This window comes from Aulonocara stuartgranti (assembly GCF_965226115.1).
Source record: "Aulonocara stuartgranti genome assembly, chromosome: 8".
NCBI classification, from domain to species: Eukaryota; Metazoa; Chordata; class Actinopteri; order Cichliformes; family Cichlidae; genus Aulonocara; species Aulonocara stuartgranti.
Window position 1 is genome coordinate 1,437,203 of NC_138959.1, and position 27,273 is coordinate 1,464,475.

At 43.5% G+C, this 27,273-nt stretch overlaps 2 protein-coding genes across 4 annotated transcripts in view; one reads left to right on the plus strand and one right to left on the minus strand.

Annotated features, from left to right (window-relative positions):
* ebf3a (EBF transcription factor 3a) overlaps window positions 1-27,273 on the minus strand; it is a 281,532-nt gene that overhangs the window by 91,540 nt on the left and 162,719 nt on the right. The gene's annotated exons all lie outside the window — the stretch shown is intronic.
* Window positions 31-15,553, plus strand: LOC309713228 (protein phosphatase 1 regulatory subunit 3C-B-like). Of its 3 annotated transcripts, XR_014278522.1 has the most exons (5): window positions 39-303; window positions 1,370-1,773; window positions 1,985-2,567; window positions 4,628-4,726; window positions 15,029-15,553. XR_014278522.1 is itself a non-coding variant. In XM_082544671.1 (4 exons), exons 1-4 carry the CDS (start codon window positions 290-292, stop codon window positions 2,993-2,995), a joined length of 1,278 nt encoding a protein of 425 aa, XP_082400797.1. In that variant the 5' UTR covers window positions 31-289; the 3' UTR covers window positions 2,996-4,379. The 3 variants fall into 3 exon arrangements, 2 of the variants coding, with proteins under 2 accessions (XP_082400797.1, XP_082400796.1); XM_082544671.1 differs by lacking the exons at window positions 4,628-4,726; window positions 15,029-15,553 and adding an exon at window positions 2,719-4,379 and having other exon boundaries at window positions 31-303; XM_082544670.1 differs by lacking the exon at window positions 15,029-15,553 and having other exon boundaries at window positions 4,628-5,005.

The following is a 27,273-nucleotide window of genomic DNA, read 5'->3' on the forward strand; positions in this document are numbered from 1 at the left end:
CGCGCTCTCTCCTTCACTCTCTCGCTCGCTCTATTTGGCGTTTCTCTGATTGGCTGTCAGTTTGACCAGCTGACGGTGCCGAGCGCTGATTGGCTTCTCTCTCCCCGTTCTCGGATTGTCAGGGGGCGTGTCGGTGCGCGCGGACAGGCAGTGGTCGGACTTTAAAATGGCGGAAAAATAAACGAAGAAAAAAAGTAAAAAAAACAAACAAACAAACAAAAAAAAACCGTGGACACGGAGGGAAGCCCCGCGGCTGTCCGGGACGGGCCGAACCGGGCGACAGGTTTCCATGAACTGCACCAGGTGAGCTGCTCAAATATTAAACTGCGCCACAGCCTTCATCCTCCTCTTCATCATCAGTCTGTGAACTCGAGCTGCAGGTCAGCCTGGCACTGATCGATAAGCGATGGTTCTGTCGGTTATTGGTTTCAAACATCGATCAGAAGAACCGCCGGGTCAGTCAGCTTTAAAATCGGAGAAGTGTTGAAATATTCATCACAGAGCTGCAGATTACAAATCAAGTCATCAATAATCTGGCTTTGACTGTTGACCATGCACTCAGTAATCAGATTACTCTGTCAGCACCGCTTCATGTGATATCAGAAACATGCAAACGTACCTGTCTCATGTTTGTGTGTCCGACATACCTGTTAGCTAAAGGTAACTAAGTAAAGATGCCCAATAATCAATCACTTGGTGGTTATTGGTTTCAAACATTGATCAGCAGAACCAGCCAATCACACTGCTGTATTGAAACCTGGCCCACAGACACACGCTGGAGTTTTTCTCACTTCCTGCATGAAAAAACGTTTGCATGTGACTGATTTTTAGACGCTGTATTAAGGCTCGACTTTTACCAGCTCTTTAATTTGAACTTGGACCTGCAGTTCTATGATAGCGTCCAGTTTGTGTGTTTTCTGTGTAAAATCACCTCTAAAGACACCTGGGCCTCCTGCGCTCTTCGCCGTCTTCACACAGCCAAGTTTTTGAACAAAAGAAACGACAGGCAGGAAAGAGAATCTCTGAAAACCCACAGTCAGGTCTAAAGGTCAGTCCAGGACTCAGAAATGAGTGCTGGTCCTGTATGAGCACACCTGACGTACCTGCTTTTTAGGCAGTTTTAATGTATTAAGATCACAGAATGTTGACCATTTAATTCATTAACGAGGAAAGAATTATTTGATTGGTCACTTTTTCATCACGATTGATCACGGGCCGTCATCTCGAGCACTCTGAACTTCGTCTGAGAGGCCATACGTAGTTCAGGTGTTTGGTGTTGCAGAGAGTCGTTATCTTCAGTGACTTTATTCAAATTAATGGAGATTTCTTCTTCTGCACTCTGAATACTGGCCCCCTCTGTCTTCCTCAGGGTCCTCCATGTCCTGAACCCTCGCCCCGGGGGCCCATCTCCCATCATGCCCATCGACGTGGCCGTAAGGATCTGCCTGGCCAGCTCACCTCCTCTGCGCTCCTTCCTCGGGAACTGCAACAAGCGCTCCTCATCCTCAGTCGCTCTGCTGCCGCATTGCCGACCGCTGCGACCCTGCCTTACCTCCGCGATGGCGACGGCACCATCAGCGGGCGCAGAGAGCAGCAGCGGCAGCCTGGGGCTGTTAAGGAGGAAGAAGAGGAAGACCGTGGTGTTTGCGGACTCGCGGGGTTTGGCACTCGCCACTGTCCACGTCTACAACGAGTGCGAAGATGAGGCGCTCAGCGAGCTGCTGACCGAGATCGAGGGTGCTGCCTCCGGACTGCACCTGGCAGACATCAAAGGTGACGGAGGAGGTCACTGATACTTAACAACAAACAAATCAGTAATCTATTAATCAATACATTTGTTCTGGAAGCTTCTTTGTGCCGGGTTGCTTACTCACAGCCTGTTTTTCGCTCTTCTTTTTGCATCCCTGAAGCAGTTGGGAAGTCAGAACATTTCAGCTGAGCTTCATGTTCTTTATTGACACCTTTCTTCATCTCCTCCTTCCAGATCCAGCAGATTGTGGTTCTTGCCTGGTTCTGGCCTTCACCCAGCCAGCCGCAGACTACCTAGACTTGAGGAGTCGTCTCAAAGCCCAGCAGGTGTGCTTGGAGACCTGTTCAGTCCAGGAACACCTGCTCTCGGGTACTGTCCAGGTCCGAAACATCTGCTTTGAGAAGTCTGTCTGGGTGCGGATCACCTTTGACTCTTGGTGCTCCTTCCAGGACGTTCGCTGTCAGTACCTGAACAACGTCTACGGTTGCCCCGACACCGACACCTTCTCATTCTCCATCGCACTCCCAGAGCTCCTCAAGCCCTCTGGAAAAGTGGAGTTCTGTATCCGGTACCAGACTCAGGACCAGACGTTCTGGGACAACAACCTTGGGAACAACTATCGGCTGGCAACGGCCGATCGAAACAGTCGGAGCACGGCCGTTAAGAGTCCAGCTGGAGTACCGTTCCAGAGCGACCGCAGCGGAGACAAGAGAGATGAGATCCATTCGGACTTTGATCCGTTTGGAAGCCCTCGGACATCAGCAGGAATCTTTCCTGAATGGCAGAGCTGGGGCCACATAGAGACCACCCCCTACTGGTGAGACTGTCACAAGACACATTTTTAGGTCACACTCACTGGCTTTTATGATGTACAAGATCCACTCCAGCACTAAAGAAACACTTTATCCTCCAGCTGTGATCCAGATGTTTGTAGGATTCACTGCGCACTTCCTCACTTTACCTCACAGGAGTTCTCAGACAGATGTTTACCTCTGGATCTGTCTCATACTCTTTTACCCCATGCACCCAAAAACTGAACCTTTAACTTACACCCTGGTTCCCACGATCCCGGCGCCTAGCCGGATACCACCCGGGGCTCCTTCATACGCAGCACAGAGAGGCAGTCAGGAGGAACCAGGAGTTCCAAAGGGCTTTAAACCAGCATCCAAAGGAGACTTTGAACCGCGAGATGAGCTGACAGGCTTAAGATTCAGTGCTTTCTCAGAAGCTCCCAAAGATCCGTAATCAGCGCCTTACAAACGTTTTTTCCTCTGGTCTGCATGTTCTTCTTCTTCTTTTGGGTTTCACAGGACTTGGATGACCTTCACGTCTTCATGAGCATCCTTCTCTGGAGGACTCTGAAACACCAGCATGGGTTCCTGAGGGGCTCACCTTTTTTGGGTTGTTTTATATGAACTGAATCGCTTCTGTCGTCAGGACACAGCTTTGAGTTTCCTCGGTTCATGAACTCGACCGTGACGATCAGTGTTGTGCTGTAACAGGTCAGATTCAGGAAGTGTTTTAGCCGTTACTTTAGACGGCACGCACGTGACTCACTGCTAGTTATTATGATGATGGCAGGGTTTATGGAGGCGGAGCTGTGGCCACCTGAGCTGCTGCTGGTTTAGCTGGCACACCCTGTGGTCCGTCTCTGTTCAGACTGGTTTGTCGCTCTCTTATCGGAGATTTTTTTTGTTGCAGTTGTTCGCTACTGTGTCGACTCGGAATCGCTATAGTTATGTCAGTGAGCTTAGACTAACCGTTCTCGAGTCTGAACTTGTTTTAATGCTGAGATCTTGTAATATCTGACCTTTGACCTGTGACTTGGACCCTTCAGGGACTGGACCAGCTTTAGTCAGAGCTGTGCCTTCACGTCTCCCTGTGGGGATCCTGAGTTCCTGAAAATGTTAGCTTCATAGGCTAGTCCTTGAGCTAAAGTCACATGACCTCATACATGACCAGATTCAAAGGTTAGCCTGATGACGCCGCAAACTTGTCCGACTGGTCAATGTCAAAACTATGGCTCATCTGTTACCGGGCAGATTTTAGCCATGCTTTTCCCCTCACTGATGTAGCTTTAAACGGTCAAAGGTCAGGAAAGCCTTGTCACGTTTAGTTGTTTTACTCTGACCCTCTGCTATGGGCGTAGTCACGTGACCTTTCACTTCCTCTTTGCTCCTGAAACCTTTACTGAACACTCCAGTGCTCTTACCTGTGTGTGCGTGTGTGTGCATGCGGGGACCATGTGACAAGAAGTAAGAGGGAAATGTGTTTAAAGTGAACGATGATGATGTCGATACTGATGGGCCCTGAAGTGTTTCCTGAAGGGCTTGTGCTGCGTTCAGGTGCTGTCAGCCCTGAGGCTTGGAGTTTTTGTATGAGCGACTGTATCGGGGGGTGGGGGCACAGTTCTGATTGTCCCTAACCACAGAACCCCGCCCTCGGCTCTGACTTATTGTATTTAACTTGGTTAGCTCGTGAGCTAACTAGCTGCTAGCACTGTAGCAAGGCTGTAATGTAATGTGAAATGTAATGATGATGTCTGTACCAGGAAGTGATGTAAGCAGGGAGTGTTTGTCTGTTCCTATTTTTGTGTATCATTTCATAATAAAAGTCTAACATTTGTAAAGTTTGATTCTCGCTTACTTTATTCTGAAAAACTGACATCATATGAAGAGATGAAAGATAAATAATGAATAATTGTTTTAAATTGGGATGTTTTCACCTGAAAGTGTCCTTGTTGTTCAACCAACTCTGAGGGTTTCAGTTAGGTTCAATAAACTCGAACATGCTCTCTGGGACAGGAGGAGGCTGGCGTGATGAGATGTGAGCTGATGGCTGTAAGCGTGATTAACATTCCTGGTTTTGTCTGATTAGAGTCCAGCTGACTGAACCGAGGGGAGAGGACGGTCAGCGAGTCAGAGCGGCCAATGGATCGAGCAGAATCTGTTCAATTAACAGGAAGTGAGATGCACGGTCTGTATAAGTTATTGATCCAGAGTGTGTGTGCGTGTGTGTGTGTGGATAGTTTCCACTGAGGGAGATTTATGCTTATATAAGCTTGTGCGCGCAGACGGGAAGTTAAATCTGGTGCTGTCAGATGCGATGTGGATTACATCGCTGCTGTCACATGACCTCAGAGGCCGTGAAGCTGTTTCTGTGCGTCCCTGGGTTGGCTGTAGCTGTACCACCACCTCTTCCTCCTGAGAGCAGCTTGTGTCCACAGGATGTTTTGAGTCTCATTCTCAGGCTGGAGTCACATGACCCCACACTGCTCATCACTTTCATGAGGTTTAAATATTAAAGAAGTGGAGCTGCTGTCTGACCCCAAGATTAAACTTTATTTAAAGCCTTCTTTCAGCGCTTTATTTTGAAAAGCTTTGTGAGGTTTAAAACAAAGCGTCCTCATCCTGCTGCTGTGAATTCATTGACCTGTAAAATCATCGATGTATCTTTTTGAGTTTTAAGTGAAAACTGATTGAACTGCTTTTTCATTTTTAGAACACTGCGATTGGCTAATGTCAGCGCTGACGGCACTCATCTGTTGCCAGGCAGACTTCAGCCATGCTGAGCCCTGACGTGCAGTTTGAACTTGACAGTAAACTTCAGATTATCCCATTTATATAAGAGGATCATCATCATAATGACTTGAATTCAGGCGTCTGATTGGCTCCTGACCTGAAGCCCATTTACTGATAATTTGATCCTTGGATCAGTAATACCCAATAAGTTGACAGCATTGCGTAGACGTCTTCAGCACATGAAGTAAAGTCAGGAAACCATGGAGAAGTGGGAGGAGTCTGTTTCTGATCTGACCAATAAGGGGTCAGCGCTGGGATGTGAGGAGTCTAACTGTTAGCACGCTGAGGCTAACAAACATGTTTGATAAGAAAGTGATCAGTTACTGAGCATTTTTGATGTACTCTGATTACTTTCAGCATGTAATGTTAGTGCAGGTCACCTGTCCGTGGTTCTCCTCCTGAACGAGTTTGAAACATTTAATGAAATATTTTCACTGCTCCTGCTTTACTTCCTTGTTTATTTTCCATTTATCTCCTGATTTATTTACTTCCTGCCCAAATGGAGCAGCTGCTTTTTATCAGGAAGTTTGAGCCTTTTAGACGAGGCTCCATGTTTCTCACTGAGCGCTCTCTGCAGGCAGAGAAGAAGCTAACGTCTGCACGTCTGGAAGAACAGAGGTCTCTGAGGCCCATACCAGGAACGCTGACATCAGAGGCATTCAACATTTACATCAATATTTCAAATTCACATTTTAATGATCCCTGAAAACAAAATCTGACGAACCAAAACAAAGTTAAAAAAAAAAGACAAATTGATCAATAAAACAATCTGATCATCTCTGTATTGCTTCCATGATCCAGCTGATACTCTGACATCACTTCCTGTTGCTGAGCACTCAGAGCTCTTTTCGTGACTTGTTTAACCCTGAAGATCGCAGAGGTCACGACCGCGACCTGCCTCCAACCATCAGCTGTTTCAAAGGCTCCACAGAAAGATTTGAACTTGGATTTAAAGAGCTACAGCTGATCTGAGACCAGCTGGGCGGTTGTTCCAGAGGTGCAGACACGGGGAAGGCACGGCGCCATTTCAGATGACCTTTAACTGCAGGATGGTCAGGAATGTGTGGACGCAGCAGACACGCGTGCGATGTGTTACAGGAGTCCAGCCTCGAGGCATCAGAAGCAAGTCTGATGGTTTTTAAAATGATTTCTGTCAAATGTCAGATTATCCCAAAGTGTGAATCAAAGCATCCTTCAGCAGACCTAAGAAACCGGTTCAATCATAAATAAATCTCTTCCTCCTCAGCGTGTCTATGAAGCCCGAACCTCAGAAACTTCAGACTCTAATTTTCTTTTTAGTCACTGTGAACTGAACGATTGATTATAAATTGCTACTGAAATGTCTGCATGACACCAAATCATGTGTATCTTTCTTACATGGAGAGAATCAGATTCAATTAATTGTTTGATTGATTTTGTGATGATCAGTGAAGAGAAACAAAGAGATCATCAGGAAGTGAAACACGAAGAGGAGGAACTCTGAAACCTATCAGACAGGAGGAAGAGGAGATGATGAGGCAGCAAACTGCAGGTCTGCTGAAAGTTTTTGCTCTTTTCAAAGCTAAAACAATCAAACTTGCTTTGCCCTTATTCATCATGAAAGTGATGAATAAGGGCGACCGTGGCTCAGGGGGTTGGGAATCGCATCTGTAACCGGAAGGTCGCTGGTTCGATCCCTGGGCTCTCTGTCCTGGTCGTTGTGTCCCTGGGCAAGACACTTTACCCTACTTGCCTACTGGTGTTGGCCAGAGGGGCCGATGGCGCGATATGGCAGCCTCGCTTCTGTCAGTCTGCCCCAGGGCAGCTGTGGCTACACCTGTAGCTGCCTCCACCAGTGTGTGAATGTGAGAGTGAATGAATAGTGGCATTGTAAAGCGCTTTGAGTGCCTTGAAAAGTGCTATATAAATCCAATCTATTATTATTGTTATTAATAGAAACAGCTGAGCCTGCCTCGGTGCTGTCATTCAGTCCAGCCATGTTCTCTATCTGTGGGGGTGCACACTGTGCAGGGGCCTGTCCTCCACCATGGTTCTCCTTGCTCCTCTTTCTCAGGTTTCTCCTGCCTAATGTATTCACTGATCACGTAGTCAGTTGTATAGATACATCTCTAATAATCAGCTATGTACCACAGGCCTTCAAGCTGGCTGTAGTTAAACCTTTACTCAAAAAGCATCTCTAGACCCAGCAGTCTTAGCTAATTATAGGCCAATCTCCAACCTTCCTTTATATCAAACATCCTTGAAAGAGTAGTTGTCAAACAGCTAACAGATCATCTGCAGAGGCTTATTTGAAGAGTTTCAGTCAGGTTTCAGAGCTCATCACAGCACAGAAACAGCTTTAGTGAAGGTTACAAATGATCTTCTTATGGCCTCTGACAGTGGACTCATCTCTGTGCTTGTCCTGCTAGACCTCAGTGCAGCGTTCGATACTGTCGACCATAATATCCTATTAGAGGGAGGGGGGAGGATGAGAGAAGAAGAGGCAGCTGCAACGTAAAGACGCAGAATAACTCCAGCTTTGTGTCTTTTTCATTGTAGCTGAAGTCCGGGACAAAATGTTCCTTTTTCACCTCAATACCATTTTCTTCTGTTTTAATTTAATTTTATATATTTATATAGCACATTTAATTACAACAGGAGCGTTTACCAAAGTGCTGTACAAGAATACAACATACATAATAAAACAACTTAGAGTATTGATAGCAAACACCAAATATGAATTAACAAATAACTCTCATGCTGTATTAAAAGCCAGTAAATAAAAATGTGTTTTAAGATAAGATTTAAAAGGATTGACAGTGAAAGCCTGTCTGATGTGTAGGGGTAAATTACTCCACAGCTTAGGTGCTGCGACTGCAAATGCTCGACCACCTCTATGAACCAGCCTCGACCTTGGTACAGCTAAAAGCAAAAGATCACTTGATCTAAGAGATCTAAGGGGGTATAAGTCTGCAAGAGCTCAGACAAATACCCGGGAGCCTGTCCATTCAGGGCTTTGTAGGTCAACAAAAATGTTAAAGTTAATTCCGAAGCGGACAGGGAGCCAATGGAGAGAGGCGAGCACCGGGGAAATGTGTTCACATCTTTTAGTACGTGTCAGAAGACGAGCTGCAGCATTCTGGACCAACTGCAGCCTTGCCAGGCAGGTCTGGCTGACTCCAGCATATAAGGAGTTACAATAGTCCAGCTGGGATATAATGAAAGCATGAATCACTCGTTCAAAGTTTTTAAAAGATAAAAATGATCACCTTAGATGAAAGGCTCAGTTTGAAGAAAGACCGCTGTACGACTGAGCTCAGCTGTTTTTCAAAGGTGAACTTGCTGTCAAATATAACCCCAGATTTTTGGCATGTGATTTGACAAAAGGCTCAAGACTGCGCAGGTTAACATTAGAGGTGCTGGGATAGCCGCTTGGTCCAAAAATTAGCACTTCGGTTTTGTTCTCATTGAAGTTAAGGAGGTTAGAGGCCATCCAGGATTTAACTTCACCGAGACACTGAAGTAAGGGTTCTAGTGAGGCAGGACTGTTTCCCTTCAGCTGAAGATAGATCTGAGTATCAACGGCATATGAATGAAAACAAATGTTACATTTTCTAAAAATTAGGCAGCATATAAATGGAGAACAATATTGGCCCCAGTATAGATTCACCGCACCTGCTGTTTGATGAGCAGAAAGGTAGGGTGAGCATGGGGTGAAGCTTTCTGTTGACCCGCAGCTTAATAAGATAAGATAACCTTTATTAGTCCCACACGTGGGAAAGTGGTTTTGTCACAGCAGGAAGTGGACAGTGCAAAAGTTATGAAGCAAAAATTAGAATACAATGCAAATAATATACTGTACACAACTGTACAGAATAGAATGAAATAAAATACTATATACAGTAGAATAAAATATACAATAGCATAAAAATAGAATGCAAATTCTATATACAACTGAGTAAAAATACAACTTTGTCAGAAGTTTGTACGTTTTGATGCCGTAGGCTGATTCTGCGAGTCAACATCACCATTTGGCGTAATTATTGGTGTAACACTTTGTGAGTCGCAGGCATGTTCGTCTGCGCAGTCTGAGCACTTGTTAGGGCCCGAGCACTAAAAGTGCGAAGGCCTTATTGTATCTTTTATTGATTTGATTTTATTGATTAGCATCTCAGTGAATACAGAACAAAGATCTACCACAAAGAAAGAAAGCACGAGACAAGGCTGAAGCTTTTGCTTATTACGCCAACCCTTTAACAAAAGATCTTTTTGTATGCAGCTCCTGTACACAGGGCTCGAAGCAAAGAATAAAACAAAGCAAAAACAAACAAACAAAAAAAAAAGTTTCCCCCTTAGAAAGGTACCTACATCAAAGCAAAAGAGTCAAGAGTTTCAGTTTTATTATTTTTGCTCTTTTCATTCTTGATTTATATATTTTTCTAATATTTTTAAACATGTTTTTAAACCAGGAGAATGAACTCCACCTTTTTAAATCCCTGTCAGAACTATTCCACAGGTTACCTCCTCTAACAGAAACACATCTCTGCTTTATATTTGTCCTCATCTTGTTTTCCTTAAAGAAATCTGTTCCCCTTAAGTCATATTGACTCTCTCTGACTTTGAACAGCTTCTGAGTACTGCGGCAAAGCAAGTTATTTTGTGCTTTATACATTATCTGTGCCATTTTATATTCAACTAAATCATAAAATTTCAGGGTATTCAGATTAATAAACAAAATGTTAGTTGGTTCTATATAGTTTGATTGGTTTATAATTCTTATAGCTCTTTTTTGTAACTTGAAAATATGAAGAGTGTTCGTTTTATATGCATTACCCCATATCTCCAGACAGTCAGTCATATATGGAAGCAACAGAGTGCAATAAAGTGTGTATAAAGATTTTTTGTTCAGGACATGCTTTGTTTTATAGAGAATATCGATGGTTTTTGACATTTTTGTTTTCACATGGTTTATATGAGACTTCCAACTCAGCTTATCATCAATCATCACTCCAAGAAATTTTATTTTCATTCACTCTTTCAATTTCAATTCCATTAACCCTGATTTTAGATACATTTTTCATTTGTCTAGTGCCAAAAATAATCAATTTTGTTTTCTTTATATTTAACGATAACTTATTTACATCAAACCAGTTTTTTAATATATTTAACTCCTTTTCCGCTGCAGTCAGAAGCTGTTCTAGGTTTTTACCTGAGCAGTACAGAGTGGTGTCATCAGCAAACAATACACATTTTAACAGTTTGGAAACACTACATATGTCACCTTATAAATACTAACCCCTTCCTCTTTCAAAAGAGTCTCCAAAATTACTGCAACACTTTCCCATTTATTTGGCCCAAATTCCCTGCCAAAAGCACCTCCAATCCCACGGCCCATCTCTAACAATGCAAGAGATGAAACCAACCAGACATCCAGCAAAACATGAAACTGTTCTGGAGTGCTGAGCAGGTTCATTCATTCAAGACGTTAACACCGGTGGCAGCAGTGGACGGACCTCTATTTGCTCCAGCAGCTGTGTGAGAGTCAGCAGATCGCTACAAACTGAAGATCATATGCAAGTTTTGGAAATTAAATTATGAATATTAACTTTGCTTTAAAACACAAAAATTTTAACTCATCTCAACATTCATTCAAACACATGACAAACTAATTGACACACCTGAGTCACTCACTTTCTTAAATCCACTCGCTCTCACAAGCTCGACTCCATCAGTGGCTGTTTGTTATATTAGCCACACTTATACACACTGCATGTAACTGCAAACGCTCTTCAGCCATGTTGATGTGTTACCTATATTGGCTGGAAATGTTCATTTCCAGACAACAGACACAGGCAGACTATGCTTACATGTTACAACACTGGTGAAATTTTTATGTGTAATATATTTGTTCAAGACATTTCTTTGTTATGGGAAACATTTTGAAATCATCATGAGCAACAGGAGCGGTGATTTCTATAACTGCCACAAGTTAATCTGTAGTGGTTTTGGTATCAATGTGACAGGAAGTAAATACGGGCCAGTATCGCCGATACCGATACTTTTCAATTAATAAGGTGGATGCGTCATTGAATTGCTAAATGTGAATTAATTTTCATGACCTTGAGTGGTTTTTGTGATATTTTCTTTTTTATTATTAACTAGTTAAAACCCAGGAAATAATTAGGACAAAGCTTCTAATTAGAAAATGCTTTATTGTGGCGGGGCATGGCCTGCGATGTCCATCTCACCTGCACGACATCTACAATCCCGCCGGATTGTACCCTGTGCTCTGCTTGTGTTGTTGTAGGTGGTGAGATGAATGAACACAGGCTGCGTCCCATCATGCTTTAAACAAGCTGTAGTTCAGCCTCTTCTTAAAATACACAATCTGGACACAACTGTTCTGTCCAGTTACAGGCCAATTGCAAAGCTTCCTTTTCTGTCTAACGTCTTGGAGAATGTGGTCTCCTTACACGTGCAGGCCCACATTGATTTTAACAAATTCTCTGAAAAATTTCAATCTGGTTTTAAATCACTACATAGCGCTGACACGGCACTTAAGGGTTTTTAATGATATTCTTGTCCTGTTTTTCTTCTCTCGCCCCAACCAATCACAGCAGATGGCCCCGCCCCTCCCTGAGCCTGGTTCTGCCAGAGGTTTCTTCCTGTTAAAAGGGAGTTTTTCCTTCCCACTGTCGCCAAAGTGCTGCTCATAGGGGGTCATATGATTGTTGGGTTTTTCTCTGTATCTATGAAGCGCCTTGAGGTGACTTTTGTTGTGATTTGGCGCTATATAAATAAAATTGAATTGAATGATATTCTTTTAACGCGGGACTCTGGCAGCCCTGCTGCCCTTTTATTGTTGGACTTGTCAGCAACTCTTAACACGGTCGACCACGACATCCTGTTATCACGACTAGAATTTCACGGCTGCCCTAAAAGGATCTGCTCTTGTTTGCAATGCTGTGGTTTCGACTCGCCGCTCCTGTGTCAGTGCAGGCACACTTTGCTCCCCCTCCCCCCTCTTGTGTTTAGATGTTGCGTCGTAATGTGATGTGACTTAGACGCTTTGGGGGTTGTTGTTTACATATTATTTATATTTCCACCAGTTGTTTTTGTTGAGAGTTTTAATTCAAGTTTTTGTATTATAGTTTCTTGTTTGTTTTAATTTGTTTACTGGTTTGCTTGCACTTTTTAAAAGAAGAAAGTGTACTTTATTGATCCCCGTGGGGAAATCCCTCTCTGCATTTAACCCACTCACTCAGTGAAGCAGTGGGCAGCCATTGGGCGCCCGGGGAGCAGTGTGTAGGGACGGTACCTTGCTCAGGTGTACCTCAAGGTAGCCGTTCAGTGGATTCGAACCACTGACCTTCCGATCATGGGGCGACCACTCTACCTACTGAGCTATCCCTGCCCATTTTTTTTGTTTCTTAAAAAAAAGAAAAAGAATTGATAACTGTGAACCACCACGGCAGACCCGATGGCATTTTCATGCTTCGCAGCATCGTTTATTATTACAATAATCACACGGTTGCTGTTACAGTACGTTCAATGGCTGCAGCTCTCCCGCTGCCAGCCGTACACATCACCACCAACAGCAACACAAGCAGAGCGCAGGTTTTAAGCAGCGAGGTGTGATTGTAGAGGCCGTGCAGGTGAGGTCATATCTGTTGACATATCTCCAAAAATGCACGTCATTGTGGAGAAACTGCACAGCGCAGCACAGTGGTGTTGTATGCGTGAGATCGGATCCACGACTGTGACAGAAAAGCCGATCAGCTGATCATTGATCATTTTCATGATTGAAGTAGCAACAGGAGAGGGAGGGGCTCCATATATCAGTTGTTAAGCTTAATGTGGGAATGCTTTACAAACATTCAGAGATGAACTGTACTGGTATCGGTCCGATCCAGTAATTTAGGTCAGTATCGGACCGATACGTAATATTGGATCGGTCCATCTCTACGCTGAACTCAACCCTGAGCCAATGTCGTTGTATTGATCATCCTCCGGAAATTAAAAACACAGTTCTCCACTTCATCTGTGGAGGACGAGAATATGACTATAGCATCTCAAAGGTCAAAGGGTATTCTCCTTTAACAACCGAAAACTCGGTAATGACCAAAATATTAGGCACGTTCTGCCCTCTTCTGCTTGTGTGACTGAAGATGCAGTTCAGAAATGTCACCACTAGATGGAGGCAAACGAATGTCAAAATGGAACTTGAGCCTCACTGGGCTGAGATTCACATTACAGGGCAAGACAAACAGAAACACACACAAAATAATCATTTTAAAAAGTGAAAACAACAATAACAATGTCCTTCTTGCGATGCATTATGGGTCCTCATAATGGCACCTTTTTTTTCAGTCATAACTCGGCTTCCATACCTCCCACATCTAGCACATGCTATATTGCCCCATGGCATTAATTATCCATAAAATCTCTGTAAGAATAAAATGAAGTTTTGAAGAGTGTTCATATTTAAGTACAGGGTTTAAAAGTAAGTGGAACCTGAACCACATTAAGTGCTAACATCACTAATGTCACATAACTTTACTGACATGTGGCCAAAAGTCATGTGTAAATGTTCTTTCATATTGGAATATGTCTGTGAAGGTTCTCAGTCATCCAGGTCATCGTAGTCTAAGGAGCTTGCAAAGAAAAGCGTCTGGACTTTAAGTTGCTTGAAGACGTTTCACCTCTCATCCGAGAATCATATTGGAACATTTTCATCATGACATAAAACTCTTACTTACTGTTAAAGGTTTACTCTTCTTTCTTTCTTTCTTTCTTTCTTTCTTTCTTTTTTTTATATTATCCACCTTATAAACAGTACCTCAAGTGGTTGTTGATCAATGGTCTTGACAATTTGCATATAATTGATGAAGGAACTGACCTCACAGTCCATTGTTCCCTCCGTGGTGCTACTTTCAGTCATTATGCAAATGTCCTGTTTATGAGGTTGAAACCTGCAGTCACCTGATGATGATGATGAAACATTTCTCCCACTGAAAACGTCCAGATGAACAGAATCAACTGTTTGGGTTGACTGACCTGGATGATTGAGCATCCATCAGGACAGAAAAGAAACAACCATTACTTTCTTCAAAGCCATGATCTCAAACTCATCTTCAAATAGAAGATTTTCTCCCCATCTGCTTTTATACTTTTTAAAAATAGCTCACCAGTAGATTAATTCTAAGGTACACTGTGGTTTTTCTCCTTTCCTTCCTTTTTCAGAATAGAATAGAATAGAATAGAATAGAATAATCCTTTAATTGTCCCACAAGGGGAAATTTGGTTGTAACAGCAGCCAGAAAGACACATATACAACAAACAGGACACAGGACAGAAACATACATGATTTTTCTTACATATTTACATTAAGGACAGTGGTTACTATAAACAGAGTACTGTACAGTTATTAAATAAAATAAAATTAACTACAGATAAGAGGCAAAGCAGGTTGTAGTGCTGGTTTTGTGTTGTGTATTTCTCCCATTGTTAGTTTTATTGTTTTGTTCAAGTTAGTTTTTTTATTTTACCTCACCAAATGGACCTATAACAGAAATAAATGGATAAATAATGATTAATCTTAGTTTGACCACATAATGATAATCCCTTCATCTGTGTCTATTCTTTGATAAATCATATAATAACTAATTGGCCTCTTAAATCCTCCCTGTTTTTTTGTCTTCATCCCCTTTCTGTTTAGGAAGGAGGGTTAGCTTCATGACGTGGACATTTGTGACATGGGGGTGGGGGACACCCGTTTGCTAATGCACTAGACCCACAAACAGTGGCAATATAAGACCTTGTTTCCCTTTAACCCTTTATTATCTTTCTGAGAAGACTGAGAAAGGCCCGGCTTCCACCACCGATCCTGACCACCTTCTATAGAGGAACTATCGAGAGCATCCTGAGCGGCTGCATCACTGTCTGGTTTGGGAGTTGTGCCATATCAGACCGCAAGACCCTACAGCAGATAGTGGGAACAGCAGAGAAGATCATCGGGGTCTCTCTCCCCTCTGTTGAGGACATCTACACCTCACGCTGCATTCGCAAAGCCACCAGCATTGTGGCTGATCGGACACACCCCTCTCACACACTCTTCACACTCCTGCCATCTGGAAAAAGGTACCGAAGCATTCGGGCACGCACATCCAGACTGTGCAACAGCTTTTTTCCACAAGCCATCCGTCTCCTCAGCAAAAAGGGACTGACTGATAAACACACACACACACACATACACACACACTCTTCACACACATACACACACACACATACACACACACATACACACACACACACACACACACGCACACACACACACACACACACACACACACCTACACTAACATTATCACTCAGCTTAACTCAACTACCTCAAAACATTGAGACTGGACTGACTAATCAACACAAGCGCAAACACACTGACCTACACCACCAAACCATCGCACACACCAACCTGTAAATGCTCTTTTGCACAATATTATTACTGGACTTTCTGCACTAACTTCTGCACTTCCTAATCTTTGCTGCTACACTAAGGAATGTTTACTGTTTCCTGTTTATCCTTAGATAGTTAGATAGTTTTTTGTTAATTTATGTTGTAATTTATGTTAGGTCAGGCTGTCTTGTCTCTGCTAGCCAGCTAACTAGGCCTCTTAGTTAGCTAGTTTAGAGTTTTTCTGTTAAATTATGTTGTAAATTTATGTTGCATGTAGCACCTTGGTTCCTGGAGGAACGTTGTTTCGCCTCACTGTGTACTGTTAAACTGTATATGGTTGAAGTGACAATAAAGCCAACTTGACTTGACTATTGTGAATAAAAAACAAACTGGACAGTTGGGGCAAGGAGCTACCAAAACCTTTTCTGTAATTTTACACATTTATTTAGTTTAATTTAGTTAAATTTTTTAAAGACTCATGCTGACAGATTTCTTTCTTTGGCGCACCACTTTTTTCTTTATCATGTAGAAAAACAGTTAAATATGTAACTTCTTTACACTCACATAAAGGGGAGATTCACTGGTCCAGCCCACTCAGGATTAAAGTAGTCTCTATGACGCCCATCTTATAACTCTGCATAGTCACATTTTTGCAACGGGGGGTTCCACACGCTAACTCGCTCACGCTCCGAAAGGCAGGTTGGGTAACAAGGCCGGGGAAACTGTTCACAGAAGAGGGAAGCTCACAACTAGGAAACAAACTCAAGGAGAAAATGCTTAAGAGACTTCACAAAAGCTAGAATCTTAGCACTAATGTGTCTAGCACGTTAGTGCGATCGTGGCTCAAGAGTTGGGAGGTCGCCTTGTAATCGGAAGGTTGCCGGTTCGAGCCCCGGCTCGGACAGTCTCAGTCGTTGTGTCCTTGGGCAAGACACTTCACCCGTTGCCTACTGGTGGTGGTCAGAGGGCCCGGTGGCGCCAGTGTCCGGCAGCCTCGCCTCTGTCAGTGCGCCCCAGGGTGGCTGTGGCTACAATGTAGCTGCCATCACCAGTGTGTGTGGATGTGTGGATGACTGGATATGTAAAGCGCTTTGGGGTCCTTAGGGACTAGTAAAGCGCTATATAAATACAGGCCATTTTAGCACAATCATCCAGCGACAAGAGAATCTGAGCCCCGGCCTTAAATGGCACAGGAACACAACAGCAGAGTAATCGGAGACAGGTGCGTGGACCAAAGAAAGAAAGAAAGTGTGTACATTATTGTACTTTATTGAGCCCCGTGGGGAAAATCCCTCTCTGCATTTAACCCATTCACTCAGTGAAGCAGTGGGCAGCCATTGGGCGCCCGGGGAGCAGTGTGTAGGGACGGTACCTTGCTCAGGGGTACCTCAGGGTAGCTGTTAAGGGGAATCGAACCCCCGACCTTCCGATCATGGGGCAACCACTCTACCTACTGAGCTATCCCTGCCCGCAGTGATGAGAGAGACATATGTAGACTTACGGGGCCGGCTGGGCAGACACAGTGACCATGACAACATTGTTTTTTGGACACCACTCAGACAGCCAGCAATGTGGCTAAACGTGTCATGCAGTGGGGGGCTACAGTACTTCAGATGCACTGGCCATAAAGGCCTGGCTAGCTATGACTTTTCAATGCCAGGGTCTCCAATTCAGCAATCCTGGTCTCCAGAGCTGCAAACAGGCTACATTTATTACAAGTATAGTTAAATATAGTAATTAGCAGGCAATCTGGATAAAGCAGGTCCAGATTACACTATGAAATAAGATGTTATCGCAAAGTTTATATTATATAAGTTATATAAGCAAGTTTAAAGGCGTTTGGCTTGTTGGCACTGTAAATCTGATGCTTCTTCAGTCTGAGCTGTGAGGAAATAAAAATGTTAACGACAAACAACAACAGGAACTTAGAGTCCAACTCTGAACTCTAGAGAGGAGAAAAGTTTGACAGTCAAAGATACAATCTTATTGATTTTAGTTTGTCTGCAGCCACGTTTGTGTTGTACTGTCACACACTAACACTAGGTTTGGATTTTCATTTGAAGCTGCTGTAAACATGTCTGCTTTAGTTTCTGTGTCTGTTTTCAGGTGATAAGGCTGCTCTGAAGTCATTTCCTCCTCTGGGACAAAACAGCACTGATTGGCTGCACAGTTCCAGATGAGACGCACACAATGGGCAATCCTTCTGCGTTTGTTTTTCTACTGCTGGATGTGGGGTGTAACCATGGTGACAAGGAGTTGCCATGGGGATTCTACATCCCTCTCATGTTTTCAGTCAATGACATCATTAAGCTTAAGTCCCACCTCCAGCTACAACCATAAATGACAGCAGACACCTGTGTGTGTTACAGTGTATGTTACTATGTTACCATGTATAGATCTATATGTTACACTGTGTGTTGTGCTTGCTGTGTGAGATACACTGTATGTGTTACAGTGTGTGTTTTATAGTGTGTGTGTGTTTCCATATGTGTCTCTTATAGTTTGTATGTGTGTTTTACCATGTGTATATAACTGTGTGTGTCTGTGTTTATGTGCGTGTTATAACTGTGTCTACGTCTGTGTTACAACTGGCTCACAGGTGGTAACATAGAATGGTGTCAATTGAATGGGAATTACCTTGTAGGCAGTGTTGGGAAGGTTACTTTTAAAATGTATTCCACGACAGATTACAGATTACATGCCGCAAAATGTAGTTTGTAACGTATTCCATTAAGTTACTTAATAGGAGTAATTTATTCCCAATGCTTTGGATTACTTAATATATTATCACTTATTACTTATTACTTTGTGCACCTACATGAATGTACTATTGCTGTGTGATTTATTACTATTATTGAAGGTTACTCTCCACACCAACACCAGCTAGATGTTTAAATCTTACTATAAATGAGTAACAGTAGGTGGACATTAGGTAAGGCTGCACTTCTTGCAGTGATCTCGTGTAGAAAACTACTCTGTATCAGTAATGCTTTCTTTTTGTCTGCAAATAATCATGTGGAACTGCACATGATTATTTGCAGCGATCAGGTTGTTAATGCAACAGCTTGTTAATACGTGGAGAGGCTTTTAAAATTTATCCTGGCTTCTACGGGCAACCAGTGAAGCTGCTGAAGAACAGCTAATATGAGCTCTTGACGGAGTAGAGTTATGACCCGAGCTGCAGAGTTTTGGAGAAGTTGGAGTTTATGAAGGAACTTTTTAGGGAGACCAAATAGGAGGGAATTGCAGTAATCAATAGGGGACGTAATAAGACTATGGACAAGGATGGCAGCAGCATGGGGAAGAAGGAAGGGGTGGAGTCGGTTAATATTACGGAAGTGGAAGCAAGCAGACCGGGTTATGTAATTAATGTGAGACTGGAATGAAAGAGTATTATCAAGTATGACACCCAAACTCTTAACCTGAGGGGAGGGAAGGGTGGGAGAATTTTCAATGTTAATGGAAAAGCTGTGGGATTTGGTTAAGATAGATGGTGAACCAACAAGTAAAACTTCTGTTTTATTACTTTGAGAATTGGAGGAGAACCAGGATCTAATCTCAATAAGACAGTTTGAGAGGGAGGTAGGTGGGAGGGATGAATTGGGTTTAGAAGAAAGGTAGAGCTGGGTGTCATCGGCATAACACTGAAAATTTATATTATATTGTCAGAATATATGACCAAGAGGGAGCATGTAAGTAATGAATAAAAGAGGCCCTAATACTGAACCCTGGGGCACACCAGCAGAAACAGGACAGAGAGCTGAAGAATGGGATTTAAGTTGGATAAACTGAGTGCGGTCTGAGAGATAGGAGGTGAACCAGGCAAGGGGGGTATGACTAATGCCAATGGAAGCTCACCGGTTCAGGAGAATATTGTGAGAAATGGTATCAAACGCCGCACTAAGATAAAGAAAGATGAGGATGGATAGGAGACCAGAATCCACTCCCATCAGAAGGTCATTGGTAATCCTTAGCAGAGCAGTTTCTGTGCTGTGATTGGGGCGGAAACCAGATTGAAATTGTTCATAGAGATTATGGTCATTGAGATGTGAATGAAGCTGGGCGGCGACAACTTTTTCAAGAATTTTTGGAATGAAGGGGAGATTTGATATAGGGCAAAGATTATCAAAGTTATTGGGGTCTGCACCAGGCTTTTTGAGAGTTGGGATAACAGAAGCCTTTTTCAGTGCTTCAGGAACAAGTCCAGTGTTCAGGGAGGAATGAATAATATTGGTTATGAGAGGAGCTAACAAGGGAAGACAGGCTTTAACTAACACATTGGGTTAAGTTGATGGTGGATATCTGAGATTTTACAAGTGAAAAAAGAGATAAGAGAGTTGCAAAAATCAACAGAATACATGTGGGAGGGCAATGTGTCTGGAGGTTTTGTAATTTTACTGAACAATGAATAGAGGGACCTGGAGTTACCTTCATTAGAACTAATTAAACCAGAGTAGTAAGCAGATTTGGCTGAGGCAATGCAGTCCTTATAGAACAAACATGATCATTGTGCATTTCTTTATGTACAGTAAGTCCGGTTTTCTTGAATAGACGTCGAGTTGGCGTCCTTTAGCTTTAAGGTGACGCAGGTCGGAGGTAAACCACGGAGCTGAACGGGAAAATGAGACAGTTCGATATTTAAGGGGAGCAAATATGTTAAGAAGGTTATGAAGGTTGACATTATAATGACAAACGAGTTCATGAGGGGTTGAGGAGCAGTGGATAGATGGAAGGTCGTGGACGGCAGATGAAAAAACAGCTGGGTTGATATTACTAATCTTCCTAAAAGTGATATTACGAGAGACACAGGTTTTGGAAGCGGTTATGTTTGCATCAAAAGAAATAAACATATGATCAGACTGGGGAAACAATGTGGCTTTACAATGGGTGGGGGTAATGCCAGAACAACAGACCAAATCCAGGATATGACCTTTAGAGTGGGTAGGAAATGTTATGTACTGTAGAAGCCCAAAACTTTCCAGGCAGGAGGTAAAATCTCTGGAAAGAGGGATTTTATTATTGTCCATAATGGCTGGAAGGCGATGTCCAGGTAGAAGTATAGAGCCACAGGTAGAGAGACAGCCAGGCAGAAACGGAGCCGCAAAAGATCCGTAGCAGAGTACTGGAGAAGAGCTGTCGCCGGGTGATGAACGATGGATAAAAAAAACCCAGGTGAGCCACACCAACACCCTGTGGATCCACATCTTAATCAGGGCCGAGCACTGAGCACAAACGGAGGGACCGAACAACCAGCTGACAGCTGTAGCACAAGCAATAGAAGCCCGCAAGTATTGCGAAAACAAGTCAAAACAGGGTCGCGCCTTAGATACTTGATTCAAATTGTCGTCAGCAACTGAAAAAAATTATAATAAAAATATAACAATAACCAGTGAGCAGCGGCAGCCAGGCGTGCCAGCGTTCACTCAACCGGAAACACCATGTTATGTGTAATTTCTATTGCAAATATTAATCACAGTTAAATTTAGAAGGGATGACAGTAAAAACTGTGATGTCATCACGCGCTGCGTTCTCGACACCGGACTCCCGTGTGAACTTACGAAGTCCGGACGAGTGAAAACGCGACTACGTACTTTATTGATTGAGAAACGGCCTAACAGTCTACAGTCTATGAACTAACCTCAGCTAACGCCAACTAACAATGTTAGCTTGGTGGCAAGTAGCCTTCATTAATAGTAATAAAAATCACACAGCAACAGTAGATCGAAGACACTGCCGTTTCGCCCATCCCATTTCCAAGTAAGAAATGCATTCCTGCCCATGCACTGCCGGCTCTGCTGTCTGACTGACGCCACCAGCATTAACAGGACGCTGACATTAGAGCCTTTTGTGTGTTTTGTTTGGGTTTCCAGCAATCAAAATCAGAGAACCTGTATTAGTCCCAAATGGAAATTAAGTTAAAAGAAAAATAACAAAAGAACTGCAAGTCGTACTCGAACCGGCCGCACTCAGCCACGTGATTTATGGCTACATGCTCATCCAACTGGGTTAAATCTGCGCCCGACTGCGTTTAATCACCAAAACTGAAGAAGGCATAGAGAGGGCATAGCCTCACATATGAAACCGGAAATGACCGTCATGTATTCTGTTTATTTCAGCAAAGTAACTGTATTCTGATTACCACCTATTTAAACGGTAACTTTAACTGAATACAGTTACTCATATTTTGTATTTTAAATTTACTGCCCCTGCAACAAAAATAATGGCAGATCAAAATGAATGTTGGTGGCAATCTTTGGCCCATCTAAAGGCCTAATTATAATAACAATGAAATATTACATCAAATGTATTTTATGGAAAATATTTAAGTTTTTCGTTTTTTTCGGCTAAAAAAAACAGCGCGCTCATGTAAAGTAACTGGGATTGAAAGGGTTAAAACAACAAAAATATAATTAAAACTTGATGTGAATATTTTAGAAGTAGAAGGCAGAAGTAGTTTTAAAAGACTGACTCATTTAAAGTGGAAAAAAGGTGGATGTCTTTTTAAGGACCCTCCAAGGGCTAAATACACAACGCTGATACATGGACTCCGTTACTCCCCAACACTGCTTGTAGGCGAACTGCAGTGGGTGCGAAAACCAAATGAAGATTGATAAGGTATGTGCAGCGGATTGGAGTGGAACAGCAGCAGGAACTGGGAAGGCCTTGAGAGGCAGGGTTTTACATACTGTGTGTATGCTGTTGTGTTACACTACATGTGTGTGTTTGTGTTGCCTGAGCCCTCAGTTTCTCTAATTATAACAAAGCCTCGGGTTACCTTATATCATCACAGCGCCGTTCAGCGTATTAGGAAGTTTAAAAATAAAATGTCGATTTATGTTGAACGAGTGATATTTGTTCAAGTGTCTTGTTTGATTGTCGTAACTCCGTCACTATTTAAATTTGACTAATTTCCTGAGATGATGATGATGATGATGATGATGATGAACTGACTGTAGTTCATATAACTAAACTGCTTCTTGATGACTTCCTGTGCCATGCTCTCGACGATGTTTCCGCTTGACGTCTTTCAAACATATTTTTCGTTGATTTCTTAATCCCAAAGCTCTCCATGGTCGATAAGCACCGTCTTTGTGCTTCTGCAGCAGATCTTTGACAGCACATCTGGAAACAGCTGCATGCTATAAAATGTCTGCTGACCCTGCTGAGGCAGGACAACTGTGTCTCTTTGCTGTATTCACTGAAAGCTTCTCAGACCCCTCAGTCTTCTCCTTTTAGACTCCCTCTGATTGTTATTCACCTGCACAGCTGCAGCTTTTCCACTTCATGACTTCAGTTTAAGAGAAAATGTTGTTCGTGAACAGCGATTTGCTATAGTTTGCTCACACATCACATTTATTTTCTGTGGTTCTTTAATCTGGAACGTTTTTGAAAATGAATGTTTTTAACCTCTTCACCAGCACACGCTCATGGGGAAAATGAACCTTATATCTTATGATATAACATCTCCTGCTCACACATTGTTCACTGCAAAATAAATACATAAATACAAAAAAGCCCAAAGTCAAACATAATGAGCGTATTTTTCTGATGAAAGAGTTTCACACACACCTCAACCCTTCAGTTCTATTCTGAAGCTGCTCTGGGGACCATTATTTCACCTCGCTGCCCGATTTCTTTCTGGCTTGATGGAAAATTATTCTTCAGGGATGAATTACTCATTAAGATCTTTTTTTGTTTCAAAGCAACAGATATTTTATTGAAATGTAATTTCAGATGGAGGCTCTCTGCTTGTCGTTGATTGGTTAATGAGGGTCTGAAAGCTTAACGAAGCATCATGCTCATTAACGGCTGTGATTCTGAGCCAAAAAAAACCGTCGTTACTCCTCTTTGTACGACTGGGATCTGCTTATTCTTTTTTCATAAGCTCAGCCACATCCCTGGAGATCAAAATCTCTTCTTCGAGAGAAGACTGCTCTAAAAGTACATTACAAAGTTGATGAATTGAAACATAATAAACTGAGATGCAGAGAAAAGTAAAGGACATCAAAATTACATTTCTAAAGACACAAAATAGGAATTTCAGCTTAAGAATATCACTGGTACTTTCACCCATGCATTTCTTTGTGAGCTTCAGAATGGTTTTACACTTCAAGCTTACTTTATTATATAAACCTGTGTTTGAAAGTCGCTTTTATCCATCCATCTTCTTCCGCTTATCTGGGGCAGCAGTCCAAGCAGAGAAGCCCACACCTCCTTCTTCCCAGCCTCCTCCTCCAGCTTATCAGGGGGGACATCAAGGCGTTCCCAGGCCAGCTGATCTCTCCAGCGTGTCCTGGGTTCACCCCGGGGCCTCCTCCCAGTGGGACATGCCCGGAACACCTCACCCAGGAGGCGCCCAGGAGACATCCTTGTCAGATGCCCGAACCACCTCAACTGGCTCCTTTCGATGTGGAGCAGCAGCGGCTCTACTCTTGTGTGAAACTTGTATGAAAAGCCTACAAAAGTGAAAACAGATATAAGATCCCTTGAAAAATTATATAAATGAAACTTGTATGTTTTGGATACTTCCTAAAACAATATATGAAAGTAATGAGAAAGTGGCCACTCTTATTAGTAAATCATATAAGTTTTTACTATTTCTTTTCCATATGGGTCTCCTTAATTATGTCTATTTTCCTACAACATTAATTTCACCTTCTTCCTCTGTTTCTTCGTCACATCTAACCCTAAAAAGCAGCAGCCTCTTATTACTGTGAGCACTGGCTAGCAGTTTGTTGCTCGTACTGTTGATAGTGCAGCAGCCAACAGCTAGCATGTTAGTTAATCTGACAAGTTTAGCTTATCTCTTAGCTTTTCAGCTCCACTTCTTCCACACTAAACTCTGTTCTGCAGTGTGCATGAGCACAGCGATGGTAGGGTAAGGGGCCAACTGCGTTAAGAGATCATTGGTTAATAGTGATCATGTGACTGATGCAAGCCAGATCCTTTTATTTAGCAAAACTGTGATTAATAGTTAAGGCTACCCCCCCCCCCCCCCTGTCCCCTTCTGGCTGCCTCTGCCTCAATTTTATCCCACAACTTAGACATTCACATTACTCACACTCTCATTACACATACATATAGGATCTTGGGGGTGGGCACAATCACGGAGTCCAAATTACCATCAGGGTGTACACCTCACCCCTGACGTCGTTGCCCACCTCTCAATTTTAAATACACTTAGTCATTGAGGGCTAGCAGGAGGGACCATGCGCTTACCTGCTGCTCCATGGCAGGTAGCTCCATGCCCTCCTGGGTTTTAATTGCACCTTAGAACACACATGCATCAACACTACAATGAGCGGGTGGAGGGAGGTTTGGAGTCTTCTCCCACCCCCATTCTCTGCGGCCTGCTGGAGCAGGGGGGCTAGGACTAGGAGGAGGAGTTGGCCGTCCGACTGCGGTCTGGGGTGTGGGGCCTCCCTGCTGCTGCGGAGTCGGGGTGGTCTGCCTCTCCCCACCGCAGGGAAAAGGGTAACACCACCTGGGTCTGGGTGCAATTCCCCCCTCCAGGGGCGGGGGCACCTAGACCCGGTTTGTAGAGTACGCTTGGGGAGTGTGATCGTGTGTACAGCGTCTCTTTATGTCTGTCTCCATGTTGGTTGAGTGTGGAGTAAGTGCATATGAGAGCATGAGGGTGGGAATGGATGTTTGTGTCTGTGTGTGCCTGTATGTCTGTGTCTATATGTCAGGTTGGGTATCAGACGCCACCTCTCTGGGGACACCTCAGGCCCTCCAAGGTTTGGAGGCCTATCTCCACCCACCACCACTTCCCCTGCCGGTGGCGGACTCCCTCAGGTGTCGGTGTGTTGGTGGTTCTTTGTATCTGGGGATGGGCGTCCGGGTACACACCGGCTCACTCCTTGGCGGCCGCTTGTCGGGGCCTGGGGCCTGGGGCTCGCTCGGGCCCCTTTGGAGGTGGGGTGCCCCCGGCCTCTCGGCCTGGGGCTCGGTCACTCAGGCGCAGCTGGGGGCCGGCGGAGCTCACGGGCGCGTCACTGCAACTCCCCCTGACTTCTGCTCCGCGGCTGCTGGGCGAGCCCTCATCTGGGACTCTCCTCAGCTCTTACTGGAACAGTGGCGCGGCTGCCCCTCTGTTGGTCTTCCATGGTCTCTTGTGTTCTGGGGGCCTCTGGATGTCTGGAGTTTTGATCTCCTCCATACCCGCTTCACACCCTGGAGGACGGGGCTGTGGCCCCCCCACACTCCCTAGCAGATCATTACATGGAGAAACCTTTGGAATGCAAGCATGCTGATCCACACAGGTATGCACACAGGTGTACACACGGGTATTCACAGACGCGGACTAAAGCTTTCTTGGCTGCTGCCTCAAAGCACACTGTGCGCTGTCTATCTTGCGTGCTGCACAATATCGTTTATTATTTAGTAAATATTGATATCTATGACTAGCTAGTTTATTATGATGGTGCTTTGTTTTCTCTATTATTATGTTGCTCTTTGTTGTTTGCTGTCTCCTCTGTTTGTTTTTTTTGTTTGTTTTTTTTTTTTCTCCATACAGGTGACCCAGGAGTTCTTTTTTTTTTTCTCTCTCTTCCCCCCCCTTCTCACCGTCTCTTCTCCCCTTTGGTTTTCTTTCTTTCTCTCCCCCTCTTTCTCTCATTCATTCCCCCTGTCCTATTTATAAAAAAAAAAAAAAAAAAAAAAAAAAAATGACAAAGGATGAACTGAAGCTCTGCCATCACGTAATGTCGCATACTGCTGTTTCTGATGTCATTTAAAAAAAAAAATAAAAAAATTTAAAAAAAAAGAGATTTGATCGGGCAATACAGTGACATTAATGTCATTGAACAATTGTGTTTCTGTCCACTGCGCGGCTGTCCTTCGATTGACACATCAGGCCCAAAGTGCATCAGCTCACTGGGAAAATACCCGGTGTGCTAGATTATCAGTTCAGGCCTGCTACCTACACTTCTGTAATTGAGGCATGGTTGGTTAGATGCTTGCTGGCTTCAATGGAAGAACCTTCCAGTGGGATTGTGTTCAGGACAGTTGGAGTGGTTTTGTGTGGTTTGTCTGTCTGTGGTTGTTGGTTTTAAGCTCTGAGTTTGTGTTTAAATGACCAGGAAAACAGCAAGTGGCTTTTTGGCCTGAATAAATTCATCTGTACACAGATCTTCACGTGTAAACGCCAATCCTGCTCATAAATTAGGACGAGACATCACAATGGTAACAGCTGGGGAAACTACAACATGCTGTTTCCATGGAGACCATGAAGGAGAGGAGGAAAAGAGGATAATTGTGTTTTAGGAAACACTTTAACTAATCAGCTCTGACAGTCGGGGTAATGGGTGTGTTTTGTGTTGTCATGCCGACTGCAGCTATTTAAACAGCTTTCATCATCACAACATGACAACAGAGTGAGCGTGGGACACACGGACAGACGAGAGATGGAGATAATAGAGGAAAATAGGAGGTTTGAAAATGCTTCAGTGTAATAGCTGAGCCTCTCTCATGCTCTCTCTCTCTATTATTCTTTAGTTTCAGTCTCC